General features: G+C 39.8%; 3 protein-coding genes across 3 annotated transcripts in view; 1 reads left to right on the top strand and 2 right to left on the bottom strand.

Moving 5' to 3' along the window:
• Nucleotides 1-20754, bottom strand: part of LOC140944168 (uncharacterized) — a 70486-nt gene that overhangs the window by 225 nt on the left and 49507 nt on the right. The gene's annotated exons all lie outside the window — the stretch shown is intronic.
• LOC140943427 (alpha-1B adrenergic receptor-like) lies at nt 4222-6260 on the top strand. Its single transcript, XM_073392511.1, has one exon. It carries the CDS (start codon nt 4424-4426, stop codon nt 5420-5422), a length of 999 nt encoding a protein of 332 aa, XP_073248612.1. The 5' UTR covers nt 4222-4423; the 3' UTR covers nt 5423-6260.
• Nucleotides 11180-20754, bottom strand: part of LOC140943231 (uncharacterized) — a 44381-nt gene continuing 34806 nt past the window's right edge. Inside the window, exons 17-22 of the mRNA XM_073392299.1 lie at nt 20604-20742; nt 17959-20246; nt 17655-17691; nt 16171-16413; nt 15809-15889; nt 11180-13353 (exon numbers count right to left, since the gene is read on the bottom strand). Coding sequence (XP_073248400.1) covers nt 13163-13353; nt 15809-15889; nt 16171-16413; nt 17655-17691; nt 17959-20246; nt 20604-20742 — 2979 coding nt within the window. The 3' untranslated portion in view covers nt 11180-13162. The remainder of the gene's footprint in view (nt 13354-15808; nt 15890-16170; nt 16414-17654; nt 17692-17958; nt 20247-20603; nt 20743-20754) is intronic.

Genomic DNA, 20754 nt, shown 5'->3' with positions numbered 1-20754 from the left:
AATTGTTCGCCCTCGAATTACCATCTGAACCCTGAAACAGTTTTTCTGAAAGGCTTTTTGCTGTACAAGAGTAACCACAAGGCTGACCAGTTGTATGGCCATTACGAGTTTCAAACACTCTCACATTCAAACTCGGGCTAAAGGTACGGTAAAATGGACAACAAAAATGTGCAACGTAATTTATTTGCAGCACTGCTACAAAACGAGTTGAAAAGCAATGTTGCGCATTTTACCACCTACGTTCAAACCTGTCTTACAGCAAATGAGGTTGCGAAAACTTGTTGCAGAAACTAGAGAATACTTTTACTCTTTGCAACAAAATCTTTACATGTCGCGCGTTTTACCAGCCCAAAGCAAACTTGTCTTGCCGCAAGTGACGCAAATCCGGTGTAAAGCGTGATTCTCGCGTAATTTTATCCAATCAGAAGTCATGGGTATTTACACAATTTGCAACAACCTGATTTGTTGCAAGACAGGTTTCAACGTCAGTGGATGATAAAAAAACTAGTTTGCAACAGTTTTGCAAAACAAGTTTTGGTTATCCGTTTTACCGAATGAGAATAAAACTCATTTTCACACCAATGACTTCGTAATTAGCCTCTCTTTGAAACAGAGGCTTGGTTCAACTCGGAAATTGCCTGTTGGGCAACGGCCGAGCTCATTACCAAATCAGGGTCGTTCTGAGAAAAGAAAGAAAGCCGAAAAGAAATACTAGACTGGCGGAAAATAAGCGAGGGTTGTTAAAAGGACAACCACCAAAAGTCTGGTAAATTTGCTTATTTCTTTCGAATGTTAATACTAGCAAAAGACGCCTACTTTTCAAACGTCGGTTCCTACAAAGAAACCAAATGAGTTATGCCTTTGGGTACCCCCTATAATGGCCAATACGGGGAGGTTCCGCCCGAAAGGGGTACCATGTTCAGGCTTCAGGTATATGATAGAGTCCCTGGGATATCACTTGTTGAAGTATATATGAAAGGGTAGGGAAATCTGTCATTTCGGTCTGTAAAAAGGTCCAAAATTACGACTAACAGATGCATTTATGGCTGTGAAAAAGTCGAGAAAACGTTCTGGTTTACTCACATTTAAAAGACAGTGCATTTATAACAGTTGAAAGGAATGCAAAGTTCTAAACTAAACATGTGAAAGGGGTACCAAATGTCAATGGAAGGTATACGGAAGCTGTAGGTATATTTAACAATTATTCCTTGAGCCCGAATGGGCTCTGAGTCAATATATAACCCATGAGTCCGAAGGCCGAATGGGCTATTGACTCAGAGGCCATGAGGGCGAGAGGAATAATTGTTTTAGTAAAATCCAACTAAGTTTGTCAAAAATATCGAGACAAAACAACTTTAGCTTGTTAAAGCTAGACATTAATTCTTTTTTTTGCTGCCAAAAAGCCGGCACTTTTAGCTACAAGTGGGCTATAACATATAGCCTAGTAGTAGCTCAACCAATCAGAACGCAGCATTGATAATAGACCACTAGTTGGATTTTACTATAAAAGGGTAAGAGGTTGGGCCTCGGGGAGGCCGGAGCCTCTCCGTATAAAACTTTGTTGAGTACCCACCCACCTCATGTTGTTGATGCTAGTAGTAATCAAAAGGCAGAAAACAAGGGAGTAGATGTGGGGTAAATGTTGGTTGAGGCGGGAAACGTTTATTGTTGTGCATTTTAAGGTTGTTACTCACTATGTATATTCCAGTTTGTATAAATTGGACGCTTGCTGTACAGTATGGCGTTCTTCTTATTCTTCTCCCAACCACAAAAATCCAATTCAATTATCACCATCCATCCTACATCTTTAAAAATAAAAAAAAATTTAAAATAACCCTAAAAAAGGGGCTATCCTGTACCTAAGATTTTTGCTCCATTTTTGGATTTATAATAACTCCCTTAAAATTACGGTGTAGAGGGACACCCTTCCAGGCGAGTCAATTTTGGTATAACATTCGATAACATTCGACTGTTGATCGTAGCCTGTGTACAGACGTCCCCTCTCCCTCAGGTCGTCTGTACACAGGCTAGTTGATCGAAGAGCGTATTACAATGCTATCCAAAATGTTTTCGTTGTTTAGATCAAGTTTCTTATCACGGATTCAACAAAAAAAGTGGAGGGACAGACATTTTTGGGCTTTGTTTTGTTAATATGACTTAGCGTGTACTTTGTTGCTGGAAAAACGACACTGTTTAGTGCAGAAAAATACGCTTACGCTTGAATCAACTGAATCTCGTGTCACTCGGTACAGTGGGAAATTATAAAGAAGGTAAAGAATTACACTTAGCCATTGTCTTGGTGTGTAAATTGTCTTGTAGGTAGTGGATCGAAAGCTGAAGTGCGTAGTTCGAAACGTAATTTTGTCCAACGATCCACATTTCATTGTTGTTGTACATTAGTATCTCTTTGTATGTTACAGAAATTTGAGTTTTATCCGAACTGTCGAATGAGAAATTGAGAGAGTGTTTTCCCTAAAACGCTAATACCGTCTTGGAGCTACAGTTCGATAGGTCCGGCAACATTTGATTTGTAAAAAATAATCTGTTTTATACAATGTGTACAGCTGCTGTACATTTAGGCTTGCAATGGTATAATTGAAGATAGGAAGTTTAGATTATTTTGCTCATAAATTTGGCATGGGATTATCCCCAACGAGGTCCTTGTTACTTTCCGCGTTAGGAACTTCACTTACGGACATGATTACCCCCGTGTACAATTTTTTAGTACCAAATTTGTGCACACAAGGCTTTCTGTGGGGGGTGCTTCTTTGATTGGATCCTGGAAGGAGATGAACAGGGTAATTTTCCTGTGAAATTATTCTTCTCAGTTTTTCTGTCCATTGTTTTTTGCTTAAATTGTTTTGGAGCACGAATGAATGACAGAGTTAACATGCTACTAAGTATTTAACTTGAAGTTCTTTCCAAGAAAAGAAAATAATCAGGAGTTTAAAGTTTGGAGTAAACTTTGAGTCTTAATGAAATTTTAGTTGGATCATCTTGATGAATGAGGGTGTGTAGGAAGTGCAGTTTCCAATTTTAATCTTCTGTCAGAATTATGAGAGAACACTCACAGATCTCATTCAAACATTGTAGTTTCATTGTTATTACTGTTTGTTTCTATTCCTACAAACTTCTCATCAGGTCTCCATTTTGCATGAATTTAATGTGATATATATTTGAAGGGGTTGTTGTTTCACCGTGAAGTAGTTTTCACTTTGTTTTTTGTTATGAAGTTCAGTTTCTTCTTAGTTGTTGGCTAAGGCAGTGTTGAAGTATCTGACTTGTTAACATACTTTACTTTTCATTTCTCTTCAGAAAAGATTGATTGATCCTGAATTAAACAAAGTGCAGCCTCACAAACAAGATTTTTTTGACGGACAAATGTGTTCTCAAGGAAAGCATATGTCCCTGACAATGTCAATAAAATTTATTAATGAAAAAATCTGGGTTTTTACTCCTTTGTAGCACTTTAGACTATATGCATATTCACTTTTTTAACCTTTATGTACTAAAAAATATAATTAGTATTTTTCCAACTAACACTTGAATCAAAGTTTTCTTATTTTAAATATAGTATTCCCCTTATTTTAAAAAATTCATTATCTTATTTAGATCAAGCACAGTAACCATTGAAAAAGAAAAAAGAAAAAAAAAATTTGTTCGGTCAAGGACGGCTTTAAAGTTTTAATATTAAAATTGCACCCGTTCTCAATGAAAAGACTGAATGCAGACACTAAAGTTCATTTAGCTCATGTTCAAGCTTTTTTTATAAACTGGAAAGTGTTGCTGGAGAAAAAATATTTTTGCCTACCTTTTCGGAAAAAAAAAAAATAAAATAACTACCAGGTGTCTAAGCAATTTCAAAGGACCCATAGTGTCTTATTTATCTGCTACATTGAGCTGTGAACAAAGGCTGTTCTTCCTAGTGACCTTGCTTTTTTCAGAAACATTGTTGTCCTTCGTGATCCAAAGTTGAATCCGGTAAACTGGCCAAAACGCGAGCATCACAGGGAACGAATCCCATAGGAATAGGTGAAAAAGGTGAAGTGGACACAACTGCAACGCTACATACAGCCTCGTACCCAGGCAGGTTCGTGCTATCCAAGTTACCAGAGGAGGCTTGGAACCAAGTGCGATAGCGAATTTGCCAATTATCCCAACAAGCTTGACAGGTGACGTCACATCCGAAATCGCCGAGGACGATGGGAACGCAGCTGATACGCAACATTAAGATCCGTCTCTTGGATCCATAAACTTCCGGGATGCAAATATTTCGCTTTCGAATCTTGACAATCAATCTATTTCCTTACTCGCTTGGAGGTATCGAAACATCTGAACTTATCGACATAAGGCAGAGGTTTAATTTTCACTTGGTTGGCGATCTGTTTGCTGAATTCAAAGTTTTCGCAGTGAGAAGATAAAGATGTCTCTTTCTGGATCGTATTCCTGCGCGAATGTCTCCGCGCCTACTACACTGAGTATCACTTCCGCTACAGCCTGCGGAGTCCTAACGGTTACAGCTGTGACTGGAAATATCCTGGTTCTTCTGGCCGTTATTATTGACCCAAATCGCAATCTTCGATCGCCTTTTAACTTCTTAGTAGCCAATCTAGCTGCCGCAGATTTGATAGTTGGTTGCTTTGCGCTGCCGATGTCCGCGGAAGCCCACACTCTCGAGGCCTTGGGTCGTTGGAAGCGTACTCCTCGAGTTCATGCAAGGCTTGTTTTGTATTTCATATCCTGCACTGCTTCACTGTTCAGCTTAGCCGCCTTAACGGTGGATCGATTCGTTGCTATTACGTACCCGATAAAATACCGAGTTAAGCTGAATTCTCGTCGAACTGCACTGATTTCCCTCGGATTGTGGATAATCTCAATGTTACTTCCATTTCTGTATTTCAAGGTGGGCTACTTGAAGTATCAGTTCATCTTCGCAAACACAGCGGTAGTTTCTACATTTGCAGTACTTTGCCTGACTTACGCTAAAGTCTTTCAGAACTTCAAAAAGCAAATCAAGAATTGGGACTCGCTGCACAGCGGCCCAGACAATGAAAATCACGCGAAGATGAGGACAATCAAATGGGAAAAAAAGGTAACCAAAACCTTTCTAATCATGTTAGTACTTTTTATTAGCTGTTTTTTCCCTTCACTGCTCATGATCTACATTATAAGTTTTTGTGGAACCTGCGACTGTATATTTATTCACTGGGCAAGAGATTTTAACTACGTTTTAATCATGGCTAATTCCAGCATAAATCCTTTTGTGTTCGCTTGGCGTCTTCAACCTTATCGGAAGGCGTTCACTGCAATTTTAACTTGCCGAGGGCCCATAAGAAAACTGCGTTCGCTGTCAGAGCAGATGAACATTTCTATGAATTCACTAGGTCCACATTCGCAGAATAGAGGCAATGGAGCGGGGTAGAAGTCGAATGATGTTCGATGATGTGAAATACATGTAACCACATGTATTCTATTTTAGATCTTGGATCTGGGCGTGTCATTAGACTAGACAGTAGCCAATAGAGGCATTTGTAGGGCATTTTTCGGATAAGCTGCAAATGCCCCACAGTGAGGCTTGGCGGTTCATACAAAAACAGAAAACAACATGTATTTGGTAATTGAAACGATTGAAAAAAATTAAAACAACGGTATCTCGCCTCCGTTTTCCACATCGCAGTAAACTTGGAAAGCCTTGTGTTCACCTGTAAAAAAAGAATACTTGAAAATCAACTTTAACCCTTTACGGCCCTACGAGTGATGAGCATCAAATTTCTCCTTGTAATATCACTGCTTTGTAAAACAGAGTGGTCATGAGAATTAAGGACATGATCACACTAGATGAATCTAATTGATACTTCAACAAATTCTCCCCACTATTTCTATTGAAAACGTACAGGGATAACAAATTAAAATTTGAATTTGATATTAGGGTTTAAAGGGTTAATCAGGTTTGTTTCAATGAAACGCAAAGGACTAAGTGAATGAAACCCTTCTGAAAGGGCGCTTTATACCAAAAGTCATATTCTTATAGTAAGCCAACTAAAACTGTAGCATTCCTCACGAAAAAAAGATGGGCTTTTTTCGAAAGTTGGCGCGAAAGTTCCGTGCGAGCTTTTTACAGGAATATTGTTGTGGCAAGCATTAATTCTCAAAAGTGACATGAATATATAAAACTTGTGACCATGTCGTAGCTTTGTCGCCCCATTTGAGGAAAGGTGGACTCCGGACTCCGGAATTCGGGATTCCCAGGATTTCGGATTCCACAAGCAAACTGAAAGCTTCCGAAGCTTTGAGTTTGCTTGTGGAATCCGAAATCCTGGACTTTGGAATTTGGAATGCAGCTCTAGAAATCTAGAATCCCACTTAAGAGTGGAATGAGGAATCCACTGAGAAAGATCAGGAATCCAACACCTGGAATCCGGAATCCATTGCATGAAATCCAGAATCGAATCTAACATTGCTTGGATTCCCTCACATGATCGGAGGCAAACTTTGTGTCATTGAACAAAACATATCGTCTTATCAATAAAATAGCTATCTGTACATTTGCGATAACAGACTCATTACTATCCAATTTCATAGTTAATCAAAGCTTAAAACGGGGCATGTTCGTTCGGTCATATTTAGTAAAATCCAACTAGTGGTCTATTATCAAAGCTGCATTCTGATTGGTTGAGCTACTACTAGGCTATATGTTATCGCTCACAAGTAGCGAAAAGCACCGGATTTTTGGCGGCAAAAAAAGGATTAAAGTCTTGCTTTCACTAGCTTAAGTTGTTTTCTCTCGATATTTTTGACCAATTAGTTGGATTTTACTAAAACAATTATTCCTCTTGCCCTCGTGGCCTCTGAGTCAATAGCCCATTTGGCTTTCGGCCTCATGGGCTATTGACTCATAACCCATTCGGGCTCGAGTAATAATTGTTAAATATATATATTCGTTCGTCATAAGTCAAACTTTGTCAGTGCACGTTCCGAATCCCTGACAGTTGAAATGGCTTCCCGTCTCGGTTGCGAGACAGTTGTAGACGAAGGATAGAGTTTCCTTTATATACTTCTATTTAACAAGTGTTGTGTTGTGGCTTAATTAATAGGGGTTTTACGGTACTAGCTAGGTCCTGAACTTAAATCCCAGCTTAAAACCTGAGTCATACCCTCTAGTTTGATCTAGTAGATCCCATTTGCGCTTTCTTCTCCTTTGTGATTCTTATTATCTTTGCAGGAAGAACCCGGTTGAGACTCGTCCCCATACTCTTCGTATAGATTCCATCCACTTTCGGTACAGACAAATAGTTTCCCATTGTCCAACTTAAGTTGGCCTTTTCGATCTGCTCGGCAAACGCAATTGACGTCCTGGTCGCAATCAGCGAGATACAACGCATTTGCCACGCTGGCAGTAAAAACGACACCCAATAAGAGCATGTGCTTCATGTTAAGTTTCTGCTAAGAAAGAAGCAAATTTAGGCCCAGGAAGGCAGAGGGGTAAGTCTTAAATATTAGGGCCATTTATACGAGGAAAAATAAGACGCGTCTTAAATAAGACGCGAACTTTCCGTATAAACGGCACATTTCGTCTAAAATAAGACGCGGTTTAGCTAAGACGCGTCTTATTAGATAAGACATGCTCGTATAAATGGTACAGTTCGCGTCTTATTTAAGACGCGTCTTATTTTTTCTCGTATAAATGGCCCTATTGTTTTATCGGGAGCCACAATCGGGGTAGGAGACCGCAAGAGCGGGATACACGCGGTTCATACGTGCCAGTCAGAAACCGTCCCGCTGATTGCCTCTTTTTAGATTGTCGTTAAACAATAATCGCTTACCAAGTCTGCTTTAAGGCACTTACTGTTTAACCATTTGGTTAACGACATCCAATCAAAAAGAGGCAGTTAGCAGGACGGTTTCTGACTGGTACGTATGAATCTTGCTACGCATTTTGACCGTTCAAAAACTGTGGGATTTTAATTTTCTTCGAGGACTAGCTCCGGGCCTTTTGGATCGATTTTCAATCGGAAGGTACGACAAGAAGCGTGAATCTTTTGATCTTTATCCTGCAAAGTTTGAAAGTGCAGCAATGCGATTTTCTTGGGGAAAATTGCTCTGGCGCTGGAGCCGTTGAAAAAATGGATTCCGCCCTTTCCCTTCACTAAACGGCGAACTCAAAATCCTTCAAAATCGACTTGATTTATATACATACGTAGCGATATGTCACAATAGGTCAAGCAAACGGCTGAAACGGTAAATCCAGTATATTTACTATCAAATAACACAGATTGTGTGGGTTCCCTGTGATGTTAAATGAACATTATATTTTACTAGAAGTACGTTTGTCGCAAAAACCTCGCGAGACTGTAATTGGCTACCAGTAACAATAAAGGGAAATAAGCCAAGGGGAAAAATTTAATGTAAAAGAAAACCAAAACAAATAAGAATTGTAGAAATACATCAAAATGTTCAAACTCAATTTGAACTACAAGCGCTTGATCAGAAAAACGCCTTGTCAAGATTTCCACAGTTAAGTAAAAACTGAGAACAATCGACAAAGAAAGGTAGTTTGACATACTTTGTCAGCACATTTAAATACCAGGAAAAAAGCGAAACGATAACTATCAGTGCTGAAACACACTTGTATCCAAAATACAACAAAGGCACACTATTTTCGTTCAATTTCCCACAACCGAGCAAAGCATCGACTAAGCTCCGAAACGGGACATTTTAAAATTCAGCCAACCGACACAGGACTCCCCCAAGGGGCCCTCCCCGGCAGGGTTTCTGCTATGGCTTGTGAAAAAAAACCTATAATCCTGGACAAAAGTCCTTGGACAGTACTACAATCTTGATATTTTTCTGTCATATCTCGGTTCCCTCTTAAAACAGTGCATCCTTTTCGAAATTTTCTTGCAGTTCTCCCTCCCCCCACCCTATACAAAGTTGAAACTCGGAAACATTCTGGATACACGCGTTAAACATTGTTTGTGGGGTGAGGGGAGGGGTTGGACTTGTGTGAATTGGAAAACTCCCCAGAAATGCAAAAGTGTCCCAAGACTTTTGTCCGTGATTGTAGATAAAAGGTATAGGGCGTTTTCACATGACGTCATGTGGGTCATATTGGTGTTTCAAAACAATGAAACGGCGGCCATGTTGGTGTCCCAAACAATGAAACGGCTGTCTTTTTTTTGGTATTCCAAACAAATCCTGTGGGAGTTAAACTCTTTTCTTATGTATTAAAAAACTCTTTCTTTTGTTGCAATAAATTTGCATAGATGCTGGCCGCATGAGTGAAAACGCTCTATGGAAGATGGAAGGGAAGCTAACGAGAACGTAAAAAAAGACATTCAATAGTTTTAATCGGCAAAGCAACAACTTTGCACAGGCATCACGCTTTGTGCATTTCTTTGCCGTCACTTTGCCGTCACTACACTACGACGACGAAAGTTTCTTTCTCATTCTGGACTTAAATATATATGGTCCTTCAGATAAGAATTCCAACTCCGGGAGGGTTCGCCTACATTTAACAAAGTAAGTGAGTTATAATAATCGCGATGAAGACTGAAAGAGCGCAAATTCACTTTTTATGCGACGTTTGCGCTACCGCTTGTACTGTTCTTACAACAAAATGGTGAGATAACTAAGTTCCTGAAATATAGGGTTAGTTCTTTGAGATAATAGACCCTTTCCACGGTTTTTTTTTTTCGACTTTTGACATAGACAAACGTTTGTATGGTGGGGGCACAAACGTTCTCCTAACCATACAAACGTCTATAAATTTTCGCAGCTTTGCAGAGCTATATCTTCGCATTTTCGAATTCGGCAATTTTACTAATTTTAAGGCGTTCTTTCCGATTGTGTCGAGGGATTTTCCCTAACTGATCCATGTAAAAAGTTGAACCGTGGAAGAGTCTATTCGGGTTAGGACCAGTAATACGAGATCACTTGGATCGGGACAACGATTGGGCGCATCATTTACATTTGTTGGAACGTTTTAAAGAACGAGGTAACACAATAGGCCCTTTTGTTATTCAATGATACGCAAAGAACTGGCCGGGTATTCTGAAATTTAGCCCAGTTGATTCATCGGTTCTTTTGATGTATCATGATCCGCGTGATGTCGGATCACTGATCCTGATCCGAATCCTCCCCAAAAGGAAACCCCTATAAATTATCATCAAACTGCATTTGATCCGGAGAATAGAGAGCGGGGAATGATACGCCTACTTGCATAGACACTAATTATTGTTCAAGGACAATCCCAGGTGATCTTTAGGAAAAACCAGGGGGATGAGACATTTGGGACCGTATCGCATTTCCGAATATCTGCGAGTTAGTGACAAATGGGGCACCACAATTTTCTGTAAATTGATCTAAACGGCGGATTATAGATCTTCTAAATTGAATCAAAGGGAAACCATATATCTGTAAATTGACACAATCTCGATAAGACATATACACTTTAGACTTTAACAAAATTCTCTTGGAATGTTTGTACATCCTGGTCGTAAATCGTCCATTTGCAAAACAGCGAGTGGACTATAAAATCCCTTTAAATTGTGACAAATGTTTTCACCATAATTCTCTGTAAATTGACCCAACTAGGAGATCATAAATCTTTGTAAATTGATCAATCAAACGGGCACAAACAAACAAACGGGTAATTCTTATGTTCTTAATATCTGTAAATTGACACAAAGAGGGGGTATCATAACTCCTTGCTTATTGCCACAAACGGGGAACCATACAATCTCCGTAAATGAGCCCAAAAGAGGCACCATAAGATAGCTGTAAATTGACAAAAACAGGCCATTATCAGCCTAGATTTGGCCCCTAAGAACTAGAAACGAGCAGTCTTCAAGTGTTGTATATCCAAATCGAAGATTCAATCAACACAAACAAGGCATTAAGACCCAATATTCGGATTTAAACTAAGAAGTGGGGAATCAGGAACTTAAAATACTGTTGAAATGCGAGTTAGTAAAATATGTACACGGCCGCTGCCGTTTTAGCACGCAAAATTGATAATACTGTAAATGATCTAATAGAAACCCACTCTCAACAAATAAACGCCGCTTGTCTAATAAACGCCCCCCCTTAAGCATTTGAGCGTGTATTAGACGCTCCTCTCCAATAAACGCCCCTTGTCTTATAGACACTCCCCATGATCATTACACCAAAATGCTAGAAATTAGTAAAAAGGAGAAAAAACATTCTATTTATTCACGTTCTTTTCTGAATAGCAAGAGTTTGCGCATTGCATCTTCTTCAATGTCAATTCAAAATAACGATTCTGATATCGAACGTTGAGGTTTATAAAAACACATTAGAGAGTTTTAGATCCGAGTTTGCCGCGAACCTCTAACCGCGGTTTGCGGTTACCCGTTTGCGGTTCGACGTTTAAATATGATTCTATTTAGATTGGCGGTGGATTAGATTAGGGCCGCCATTTTGAATAAGCAACCACGAATGGCACTTGTTTTCAAGGTCCAGTAGGATTCATCAAATTTAGCATTTCGCCCGAATTTGTGCCTCTGTTAAAGGATAAAGACTTGCTCCACAAGATTTTTGTATCATTACGTGGAATAAAACAAGAATTATACGCTAAAAGCTTTCAGGTAAATGACCTACTTGAAAACCTACCTCCTCACGTTGAAAACGCACGTCGTAAACCTCAAACGTGACGCGAAAGACTTGTCACGTGACCTCCAGCGGTTAGAGGTTCGCGGTAAACTCGAATCTAAAACTCTCTATTGATCTAAACGGCGTAGTGGACTATGGTCCGGCTGCTATTTATACTTGGTGATATACTTTGTATTCGAAGAATAGTTTTGTGAAGTTTGGTATTAGAGTAAACGCCTCTCCCTTTTAAACGCTCCTGCTTTGGCTTCGAAAATTAATGTTCTTAATATCTGTAAATTGACACAGAGGGGATATCCGAGAACTCCTTGCTTATTGCCACAAACGGGGCACCATAAAGTCTCTGTAAATGAACCCCACAAAAGAGAGCGGCACCCTGGCTGTACTGGCAACTGCTAAAAAAAGGTAATTATCAGCCTGATCAGTTGGCCGTGATAAAAAAAATATCCAACTTAAAGATCTAACTTTTGTGCATGTGTTGTTTACCGCTACATGCGCATTCTTCAAGTATGAATTGACCTGTTTTTGCTTAGTCCCTCTCAAGACCTCATGATCTCTTGTCCCTGTACAGCGTCTTCAGTCCCAGGCCTTTTACCATGTGACCCGAAGCGCATAGACCGCGCGGATCAATGAGTCCTAGAGACTAGGCAAGACCCGTTAATTAAACCGTGTTTTTAAAGGTTCTCCTTCTGATTCTGCTAAGATCATTTCAAGTGTATGTATTAAAACAATTATTCTTTTAAATTTAGGCCACAGTGGTTTTATTCTTTACCACTATAACCTTTATTTTAAGAGGGTGACACCAATTACTATGAAAAGTATTCTCCTTAGTGGCCCTCTAAAAACAAAATTGATAATAATAAAATTACAGCAATCATGATAAAACGCCTATTTACAAATAGTGATTATAATAAAAGGTCTTAAAAATTCTAGTATTCTCCCTCCCTAGTGGCCGTCTAAAAACAAAATTGATAATAACAATAATAAAATTAGAACAATCATGATAAAAGGCCTATTTACAAATAGTGATTATAATAAAAGATCTTAAAAATTCTAGAGATTTAAAAAATTGAGAGATGCTAAAAACGGTGAATACACTGGTAAAAAAGGGAATCCAATTTACAATAATATTTAAAAAAAGCACGGATTTTTTAAAAATCAGAATAACCTTTTAACTTTACAATTGTCCACCGTATAGTTTGAGGCGGCGTTATTAGTCGGTGTCTTCATTAAGCTAAAGGAGGTAAATTCCATTCTGATCTGAAAATTCTGCCACTATTCATTGCTGTCTAAAGCCCACGCCAGTTTTTTATTTCGATAATATACGTGGAATTCTTCCTACAGTCCAAAAAAATATCCCATGCACAAGAATATCAAACTCAAAGGGTCAAGGGGTAATGGGATTTGAGCGAAGAAAAGGAGGACTAATGCGGAATTTCACCCTCTCTTCACAGACAATACATTTAAAAGTACATGAAATGTCGTAATATATATTCTTAATCAAGAGAATTATTTTGGACATGTCCTATTTTCGTTACAATAGATCGGCTACTACAGGTAGGTCACAGTCGCATAAAACATCGTAAAGTTCCCCCACAGACAGGTAACGCTGATTTGCGATATGACCAATCAAAGCATCTGCTGGGTTCAGTATGCGTTTATCGAGAAAACGTATTTCTTGTGGAGTTAGACCCAGTTTCTCAGCAACAATCTCCCACTGGTCTCCTATAACATAAGAACAGGGGAAAGGAAAGTTACCCTATTTTTTTTTCTCCCCGCCCCAATTAATCCTCTTCTCCATTTTTGAAGATTAATTAGAAATTTGACTCTTTCGCTCATTGCGTATGGCTCTGAGAATAGCCTGCGTAGCACGGCGGTTTTGTCGGGAGCACTACTGAGCGGCGAAGCCGCAAAAACGTGCGCAAAGCGCGCGCTTTCTCTGCCCTCGCCTGCTTTTATTACTTTGCGCGCCCAACCAAAACCGCCATGCTAGGCAGGCTACTCTGAGGAAAGAAAGACGACCGCTTGCGGTCTACCCTAAAATGCGTAAGGACATACTTTAGAGGTGTCTGTCTCCATTTTGTACTGAAAAAGTGGATATCGCCTTAACTGCTTTTTACCCTAAGTTCCGATTTACCTAATGGTTCAGTACTTCGAGTCGTTAATATAAAGTAAGCATTGTGCATAAAGAACAATGTATTTTTAACTATAAGGTGCATGGAGCGTGGCTCGGATTCGTTAATATAAAGCAAGCATTGTGCGCAAAGAACAATGGGTTTTATAATGTGCATGGAGCGTGGCTAAAAGTTACTAGAAACAGCAGGCATGGTGGAAATAACCAATAACTGAAGCCCTGTCCACACGTATCCGTATTCATTGGAAAACGCAACTTTTCTTCTCCGTTTTCAAAAAAAATTGCGTCCACTCGTTGTGTTTTCGCCCGTCCACACGTATATGCATTCTCGACCCCAGTGCTTACGGGTCTGGGGATGCGCGCGTCAACTCTGGGAAACTCTGCGCCGGCGTAGCCAAAATCTGGTTCTTTGGGCCTCATAGCGCATGCTCTTTTATTCCAACACAAACCTTTTTCTTCTTTTATATCTACTTCATCGGGAAAGTTTTGTGCTGCTTCGAAATTGGAACTGAAGAAATTAACGGAGCCCTTGAAGAATTTTCAGGTATCCAAGGCTCTTGTGGTAGCTACTGAGAACATACCGTTAAAATTCGCAGATTTGAGATTGGAAATTTGCATATGCTTGACAGTTGATTAAATATTTGCGTGGACTACTTCACGAAGCGGTAAGTGAACCCTGAATGGCTTGTTAAGGTAAACATATGGAAATTCTAAGAAAACTTTCCAAAATAAGAATTTAGCGTCCTTTTATTTATGTTTGTTCATGAATATTAAACGCTTCAGTAAAGCTACTTTAAAATACGATGTCGTGGGAAATGAAGACAACTATAAATATCTAGTCGCATTGTAAACGCATCACTTTAGGGAACGATTGACTTTTTCTGTTTACTTTTCTCTTGCAAGTCTGTTTTAGGGCAATTTACGACGTTAAGCTAAAGTTTTCATTCATACTCGGCTACTTCGTGTGAATACGACAACGTGGCAGTGGAAGAAAAATCAGTAATGTGACGTCATGCTCCTTACATTAGAGCTGGCAAAGATGTCGGTGTATTCAAATCTTTTTCTTGGTCAATTTTCGATAGCTAAGGTATGTATCTAAGGTATTTTATTTGAAAATTGGGGAATCCAGTTATTCTACCTAATTAGTTGTGCAAATGTTGTTTTGGAATCTCTGAAATCAAGGATCGGCTGGGCGTGTTTACTTTAACATTCTAAAGAAAAATCCGCTCACACGCCAGACACGCCGCATGTTCACCCGCTCTCGTTCAAACTTGAATGGACCAATCAGAAACACGTTTATTGTTTTTTGCTGAAACCAATAAAAGACAATCTTGTTCCAGGGTTCCCCAGAGTTCTTCCTCCCTTGCCTTCATGCGCAGAAGAGCTGGGGGGTCGAGATTAAACGTATACGATGAATCGATTTGAAAACGATAACTTACCCGACTGCGCATGCTTGACGCGTACGTGTTCGCTATTATGAGCCCGCGAAATAATAAATTGACGCCATCTTTAAATTTCTTTGGTGTGGGTTTATATTGTTGTGACGTTCTTTAAAGTCGCAGAAACAGTTTAAAATGTCAACATCAGGGCAAAAACAAAGTCAAACTAAAGGGAGATCCAACCTTCCGCCTCTTGACACCGGTAGCGAAAGTAACCTGATAATGTTCTGCCGCCTCCTGGAATAATCAGCTAAAGTTACTTGAAAACAGGTAATTATGTTAGAAATAAGCCCAAGTATAAAAGACAAGGAAGGGAAGCGCCCTTCCGCCACCTTCAATAAGTTTCTAATATTGTGCGGAGTGGATTGGAACTGATACTTTGTCCTCAGCGTTTTCGAAAAGTTCCGTTTTCGTTTGTCCACACGTACACGCTAAAACAGCGTTTTCAAAAAGTTCTACTCTGGAGAGCGTTTTCGAAAGGTTCCGTTTTCATTGATCGTTTTCATCAGATACGTGTGGACGGAAGCCGTATCTGTTAAGAAAAAGTTGCGTTTTTAAATGAAAACGGATACGTGTGGTCAGGACCTGAAATCTTTTTCAATCATACCACATGATAAAGCGATGGTCAGCTGCCTTCCCAAGGAGACAGGAATTCTTCGCACATCAAGATTTTCACGTAACAAAGGACCTAGAAAAAATGTGATAAACAACTTAGAACATTTCGGTCTATCCATAGTTGGTTAGTATATGGACAGATACATATACACGCTCAGCCCAGCGCAAGTAACTGCAGTACCTACAAGTTAATATATTGACTTCACATATCTTGAAGGCGGAAAACAAAACAACAACTATAAAAACTGCTAAAAAAAAAAAAAAAAAACGATACAACACCAAATCCTTAGGATGCATTTAAATGCACTCGTGTTCCGAGAGCCATGTATAAATTATTAAAACTGATAAACACACCCGTTGTTCCAGCCGGTGTCATTCCTCTTAGATGAATGATGACATCATCCCTATTTGAAACCTTAGCTTCCCTTGCGAAACAGCGAATCAGTTGTCTAGTGTGGCAATCTGGCTGTTCAAAACAAGACTGGTCCAACTGCAAATTTTCTTTCAACAGACAAATAACTTGCTCCGAATCACAAGATCCGGGCGTAAGGGCTTTCAAGACAACATCAGGGATAGCTATCGTCTTCTCCACATGTTCTACGAAATAAAATGGAGCACGTTTAGAGGTGTTTCAATTGTCGTACCCTATAGCCGAGGCGCAGCATCAAAGCTGAGTGACTTTATGCTCCCGAGATCTATTTTTGCGTGTATTAAGCACCCACACCGACAAGAGCAAGAAACTGACCGTCTTTAAAGTCGGGGGACCATCAGTAAGCTAAACACCTGATCTCGTTATTGAATTGGACAATGAAAGCTAGTCAGAGTCCAACCTCAGTGTGCACTTTTTTCGGATCAAAACAATACATTTTTGATAACGGTCATGTAACCTAGCTAATCACTTACAATTAACACTACAGAGTATCTGAGTTCCATGAACAAAATAAGGTCTGGGGTTCTAACTCTTCGAAGGAAAAAACGAAAACGAACGCCTACCCTGGACGCATAAAGTAGACTTGAATCCTCTGAAAAGTTGTATAATTTAAGACTAATGAACTGATGGTCGGACGATAAGTTTAATGGATAGTATTTTGCCTAAATTTGCTTTTTTAATACTTGTAATCAACAGACTAGACAATGTCATACTAAATTTTACCGTGTGTGAATAAACCCTGGTTGCCCTAAAGTCTCTTTCTCAAAACGAGTGCAAGAACGAAAATTCACTATGAACATATTTTTTCTATTCTCGTGCATATTCACGCTCATTACTATTCATCCAGAAATCCCCCGGCTAGTTCTCCAAAAAATTACTTCAGTAGGACAGGGTATCGCACGGTTCTTATGCCTGTCACCAATAGAGAGGAGAAGTGTGACATCACGTTCCATGGTAGATAACCTTTCTTGAAAGGGACGACCATTTGCATTGTCGAAAGATAGAGGGAAAGTATGGGCTAACGTTTTGTTCCTGAGTGCAATGATGTACAGGAGTCATGCATGTCAATTTTTTAGTCTCTTCTGCCATGTATTTGCGAAACCATGGATTGCTGAGAACCAGAAATTTTGCTACCACCAACGTGAAGTACAGACTTTTCCTCTCGATTCTTCAGATGTCTGCGATTTTCAGAGATAAAGGAACGTGAGATATCAGTTAGTCTAAAAAATAAAAAAGTGTATCATATTCATCAATGTTAAGGACGATGAGATTATCTATTTGGAAAACTTGCTCATACCCATCTTGCAAAACATTTATCCTAAATAAAACGCTTAACACAGGCGGTAAAGGTGAATAGAGGATATGCAATTCTTTTGTATTGCTTCAACAATTACTTGCTCAGGCCTACCTTCATTACCCGCAAAAAGCCTTTCATCAACTTCGAGCTGTGAGAAAATAGATGTGAGAGTAGTGTTAGTTATCTAATGTTATAAACCCATACAAGAAGCTGTAGCTTCGGTTTTAGTCAAAAAAATTGTACTTGTTGGTTGCCTTGAAAAAAATGTATGGTCTAAGTTAGCGAGGGCACGTTCCGCCCCAAGAGGGGTTGATAGGTTGGAAGCTGTTATTGGTACCTTAGTCCTTAGGGTGTTCCAAAATTCTTAAGTCACCAGTTGACATTTTCATCGTAACAATATCTTACAACATCTTACCAGTTGTTCTTCAAAGGGAAGCCAAGGTGCAAACTGCATGACCGGAACTCTGGGATTCTTAGTTGACGCAGATTCTGTACAAAAGACTTGCTTGGAACGGTACAACTCGGTAAGGGACCAGAAGTGCAGGCATTGCTCTTCTTCGCAACCTTCTTTCTGATGTGTTCGACAGTAAGCAACCGATCCTCGCTTGCAGCAAACTGGACATAAAACACTCATTTCATATTTCATATTCTTTAACCAACAAAACTCGTTACGCATGCACTCAAGCGTCAAACCCAATTGCTTTCTCACAACAGCGCAACAGTTAATCCCAGCGGTGTCTTGGTGACAATGTAGAGATGATGACATCTTTGATGACGCATCCTCAGCCAATTCTAGGTTGTGACTTCCTCTGTGCATTACAATCTCAACTGTTGACGAGTTGCAAATCAAAATAACGGAGTAGTCATCCTCAGTGGTGAAAAACCTGGCAAAGCCATTGAACAAATGAGGGTTATCATCTCTCCACAATTTGTCTTTGCCCCACTGAAATAACTGCAGTACTAGCCGTGGGAAAAGCCCTGCAGGGACTAAACCACTCTTGAATTTGATAAACAAAGAAGGAAACTTTGCAGAGGCAGCCAACTCAGTGATCCACTTCGGTGGGGGCGACTTTAACATTGAAGGGACTAGGTAGCTCTTGTTGCTTGTTGTATCACATGGCCAGGAGCACAACAGGCAAAATTTCTCCATTATTTCAATGAGAGTGGCACATGTTTCTTTCTCGTTAAACAAAGGACCCCAAACATGTGCTAGGAGATCTTCATCCAGAATTCCTTCCCTCTCAAGCTTAAGCCATGAATCCAAGAATTTCTCTTCATCAGCATCATATGGCTTGACAGTGATCACCTGTTTAAAAACGTCAATTAGCCACTGGGGATTTAATATTATGATTTTTTTCAGCTCGGCAGTGTGATCAAAATGGATTAAGCACCTTAGGTCATGCAGGTAGTTCATCAACGTCGTGAACTCGTTCTCTTCGTTGACTTTGCCGACCTCCGAAGCGATACCTTTTGCCGCTTCCAGGGAAATGCATTTATATCCCTTTTTCTTAACAGCTTGAAGCGCCTTCTCAAATCTCAACCACTTCAATGGAATGGTCGCGTTGATGTGCGGAAGTTCTTTAGCCTTTTCAAGTACTTTCTGTCGCAAGCGTGCGACTTCTGGGCAGTCAGAGGATTTGACCCTCAGACTTGTGTTATCTACAAAGAATACATCACACAAATGGTCACCATAAGGTTTTTTCTTCAGATAACCAAAAATTTTACGAGATAATTTTCTAGGGTCTTGACCGCCGAATGGTTTATCAGCATGCGTGCATACCAGGAAAACGGCAGGAAGTTTCTTTGGTAACACATCTGATGAGCAGCATTCTTCTTCGCTACAAGTTAACGAAGCCACAGACGTCATCCAGAAGTTGAGATAATCTATATTAGTTTTCAGATTGGCGCTCTCTGGTATTGCTTCGTATACACCTTCTTTCTCCAAAGGCTCAGCTTTGCCATATGGATCTAAGCTTAGGTCATACACCAAGCAGTAAATTGCTCGTGATGTCAGAAACAGTGGGTGTGTGTCATAATAAACTGACTGTCCTGCAAAATCCCAAAAATAAGAACACACGTCGTCTCTGTTGTCCTCCAAATCGCCACGAAGCAATGATGCAGTCACAGCTGCTACTTCTTCGAACTCGGGCATGATTTTAATAGATTCTTGAGTAACTGGTTCTGGATTTAAGTTTGTTGAAGACGGTAATACGCCGATTTCGTGACTTCTACGAGTGGGATTATGTGCCTGAATGATGTCCGCATTTTTCGCAGGATCATTTGGTGTTGATTCATATGAGATTTCATTGCCGCCGGGTTCAAAACTTTCTTCTGCCATATGAAATTCCTCTGCTGTTTTAGTTACAATTTCGGCCTGCTTTACGCTATCCACGATGTATCTGGCTGCAAGCAGACCATAGGAATTAGCTGTAGTTTCAGACGTTTGGTCCTCGCTGCTCTTTCCTGTTACCCAAGGCTCTGTGGTCAGTTTAAAATAGGAAGGATCCACTTCTATGCCAACGGTGCTATCTTCTTGTGGGTTATAGCAAATCCCTTTTAGCGACTTCATTAAGCTGGTCTTTCCTGCTCGGTGTTGACCAATGAACATCAACGGAAACCTTCTGTCAGACGTTTTTCCATGAGTGAGAGCCTTTTTATAAGCTTCTACGGCGGACGAACCCCTTGCAAGAATCTCTGGAGGAACTATAATGTAAGAACAAATGTTTCACAACCTCAGTTTTCTAGTCCATCGGTGTTGCTTCCGAAGATTTGAGAAGATAAAAAGTTAAAGTAGAGGGGAAAACAACGTTGTATTTCTCAACTCACTCTTGTGTCATAGACTGTCGGTCACTAACTCACACCTATATTTCAAATTAATACAACGAGCATCTAAAATAATATGATGAAAATAACAGTTAAATGTCAACGCCAAAAACAACAAAGCAAAACAAAAATTGGGTGAGGCTGACCACTTAAAACAAAGCAAAGCTCAGTTCTGTAAAATCAGCAAATAATTCTAAAGAAAAGACACAAAGATCAACAAAATAAAACTTTACTTACCCTTGTCATGAAACAAGAAGGCTTGTGCTTCCTTTAGAAATTCTAGAAATTCAGGCAGCTTCTCAGTTATGGGCTCTGGTTCCCATAATCCGCTGCTAAGTAAAGTGTCCCACTCTTTGTATCGCACATGGACGTCAGTCTATTGAGCAGC

The sequence above is a fragment of the Porites lutea genome, chromosome 7 (assembly GCF_958299795.1).
Source record: "Porites lutea chromosome 7, jaPorLute2.1, whole genome shotgun sequence".
NCBI lineage: Eukaryota > Metazoa > Cnidaria > Anthozoa > Scleractinia > Poritidae > Porites > Porites lutea.
This window is presented reverse-complemented; position numbering and strand designations above follow the sequence as displayed.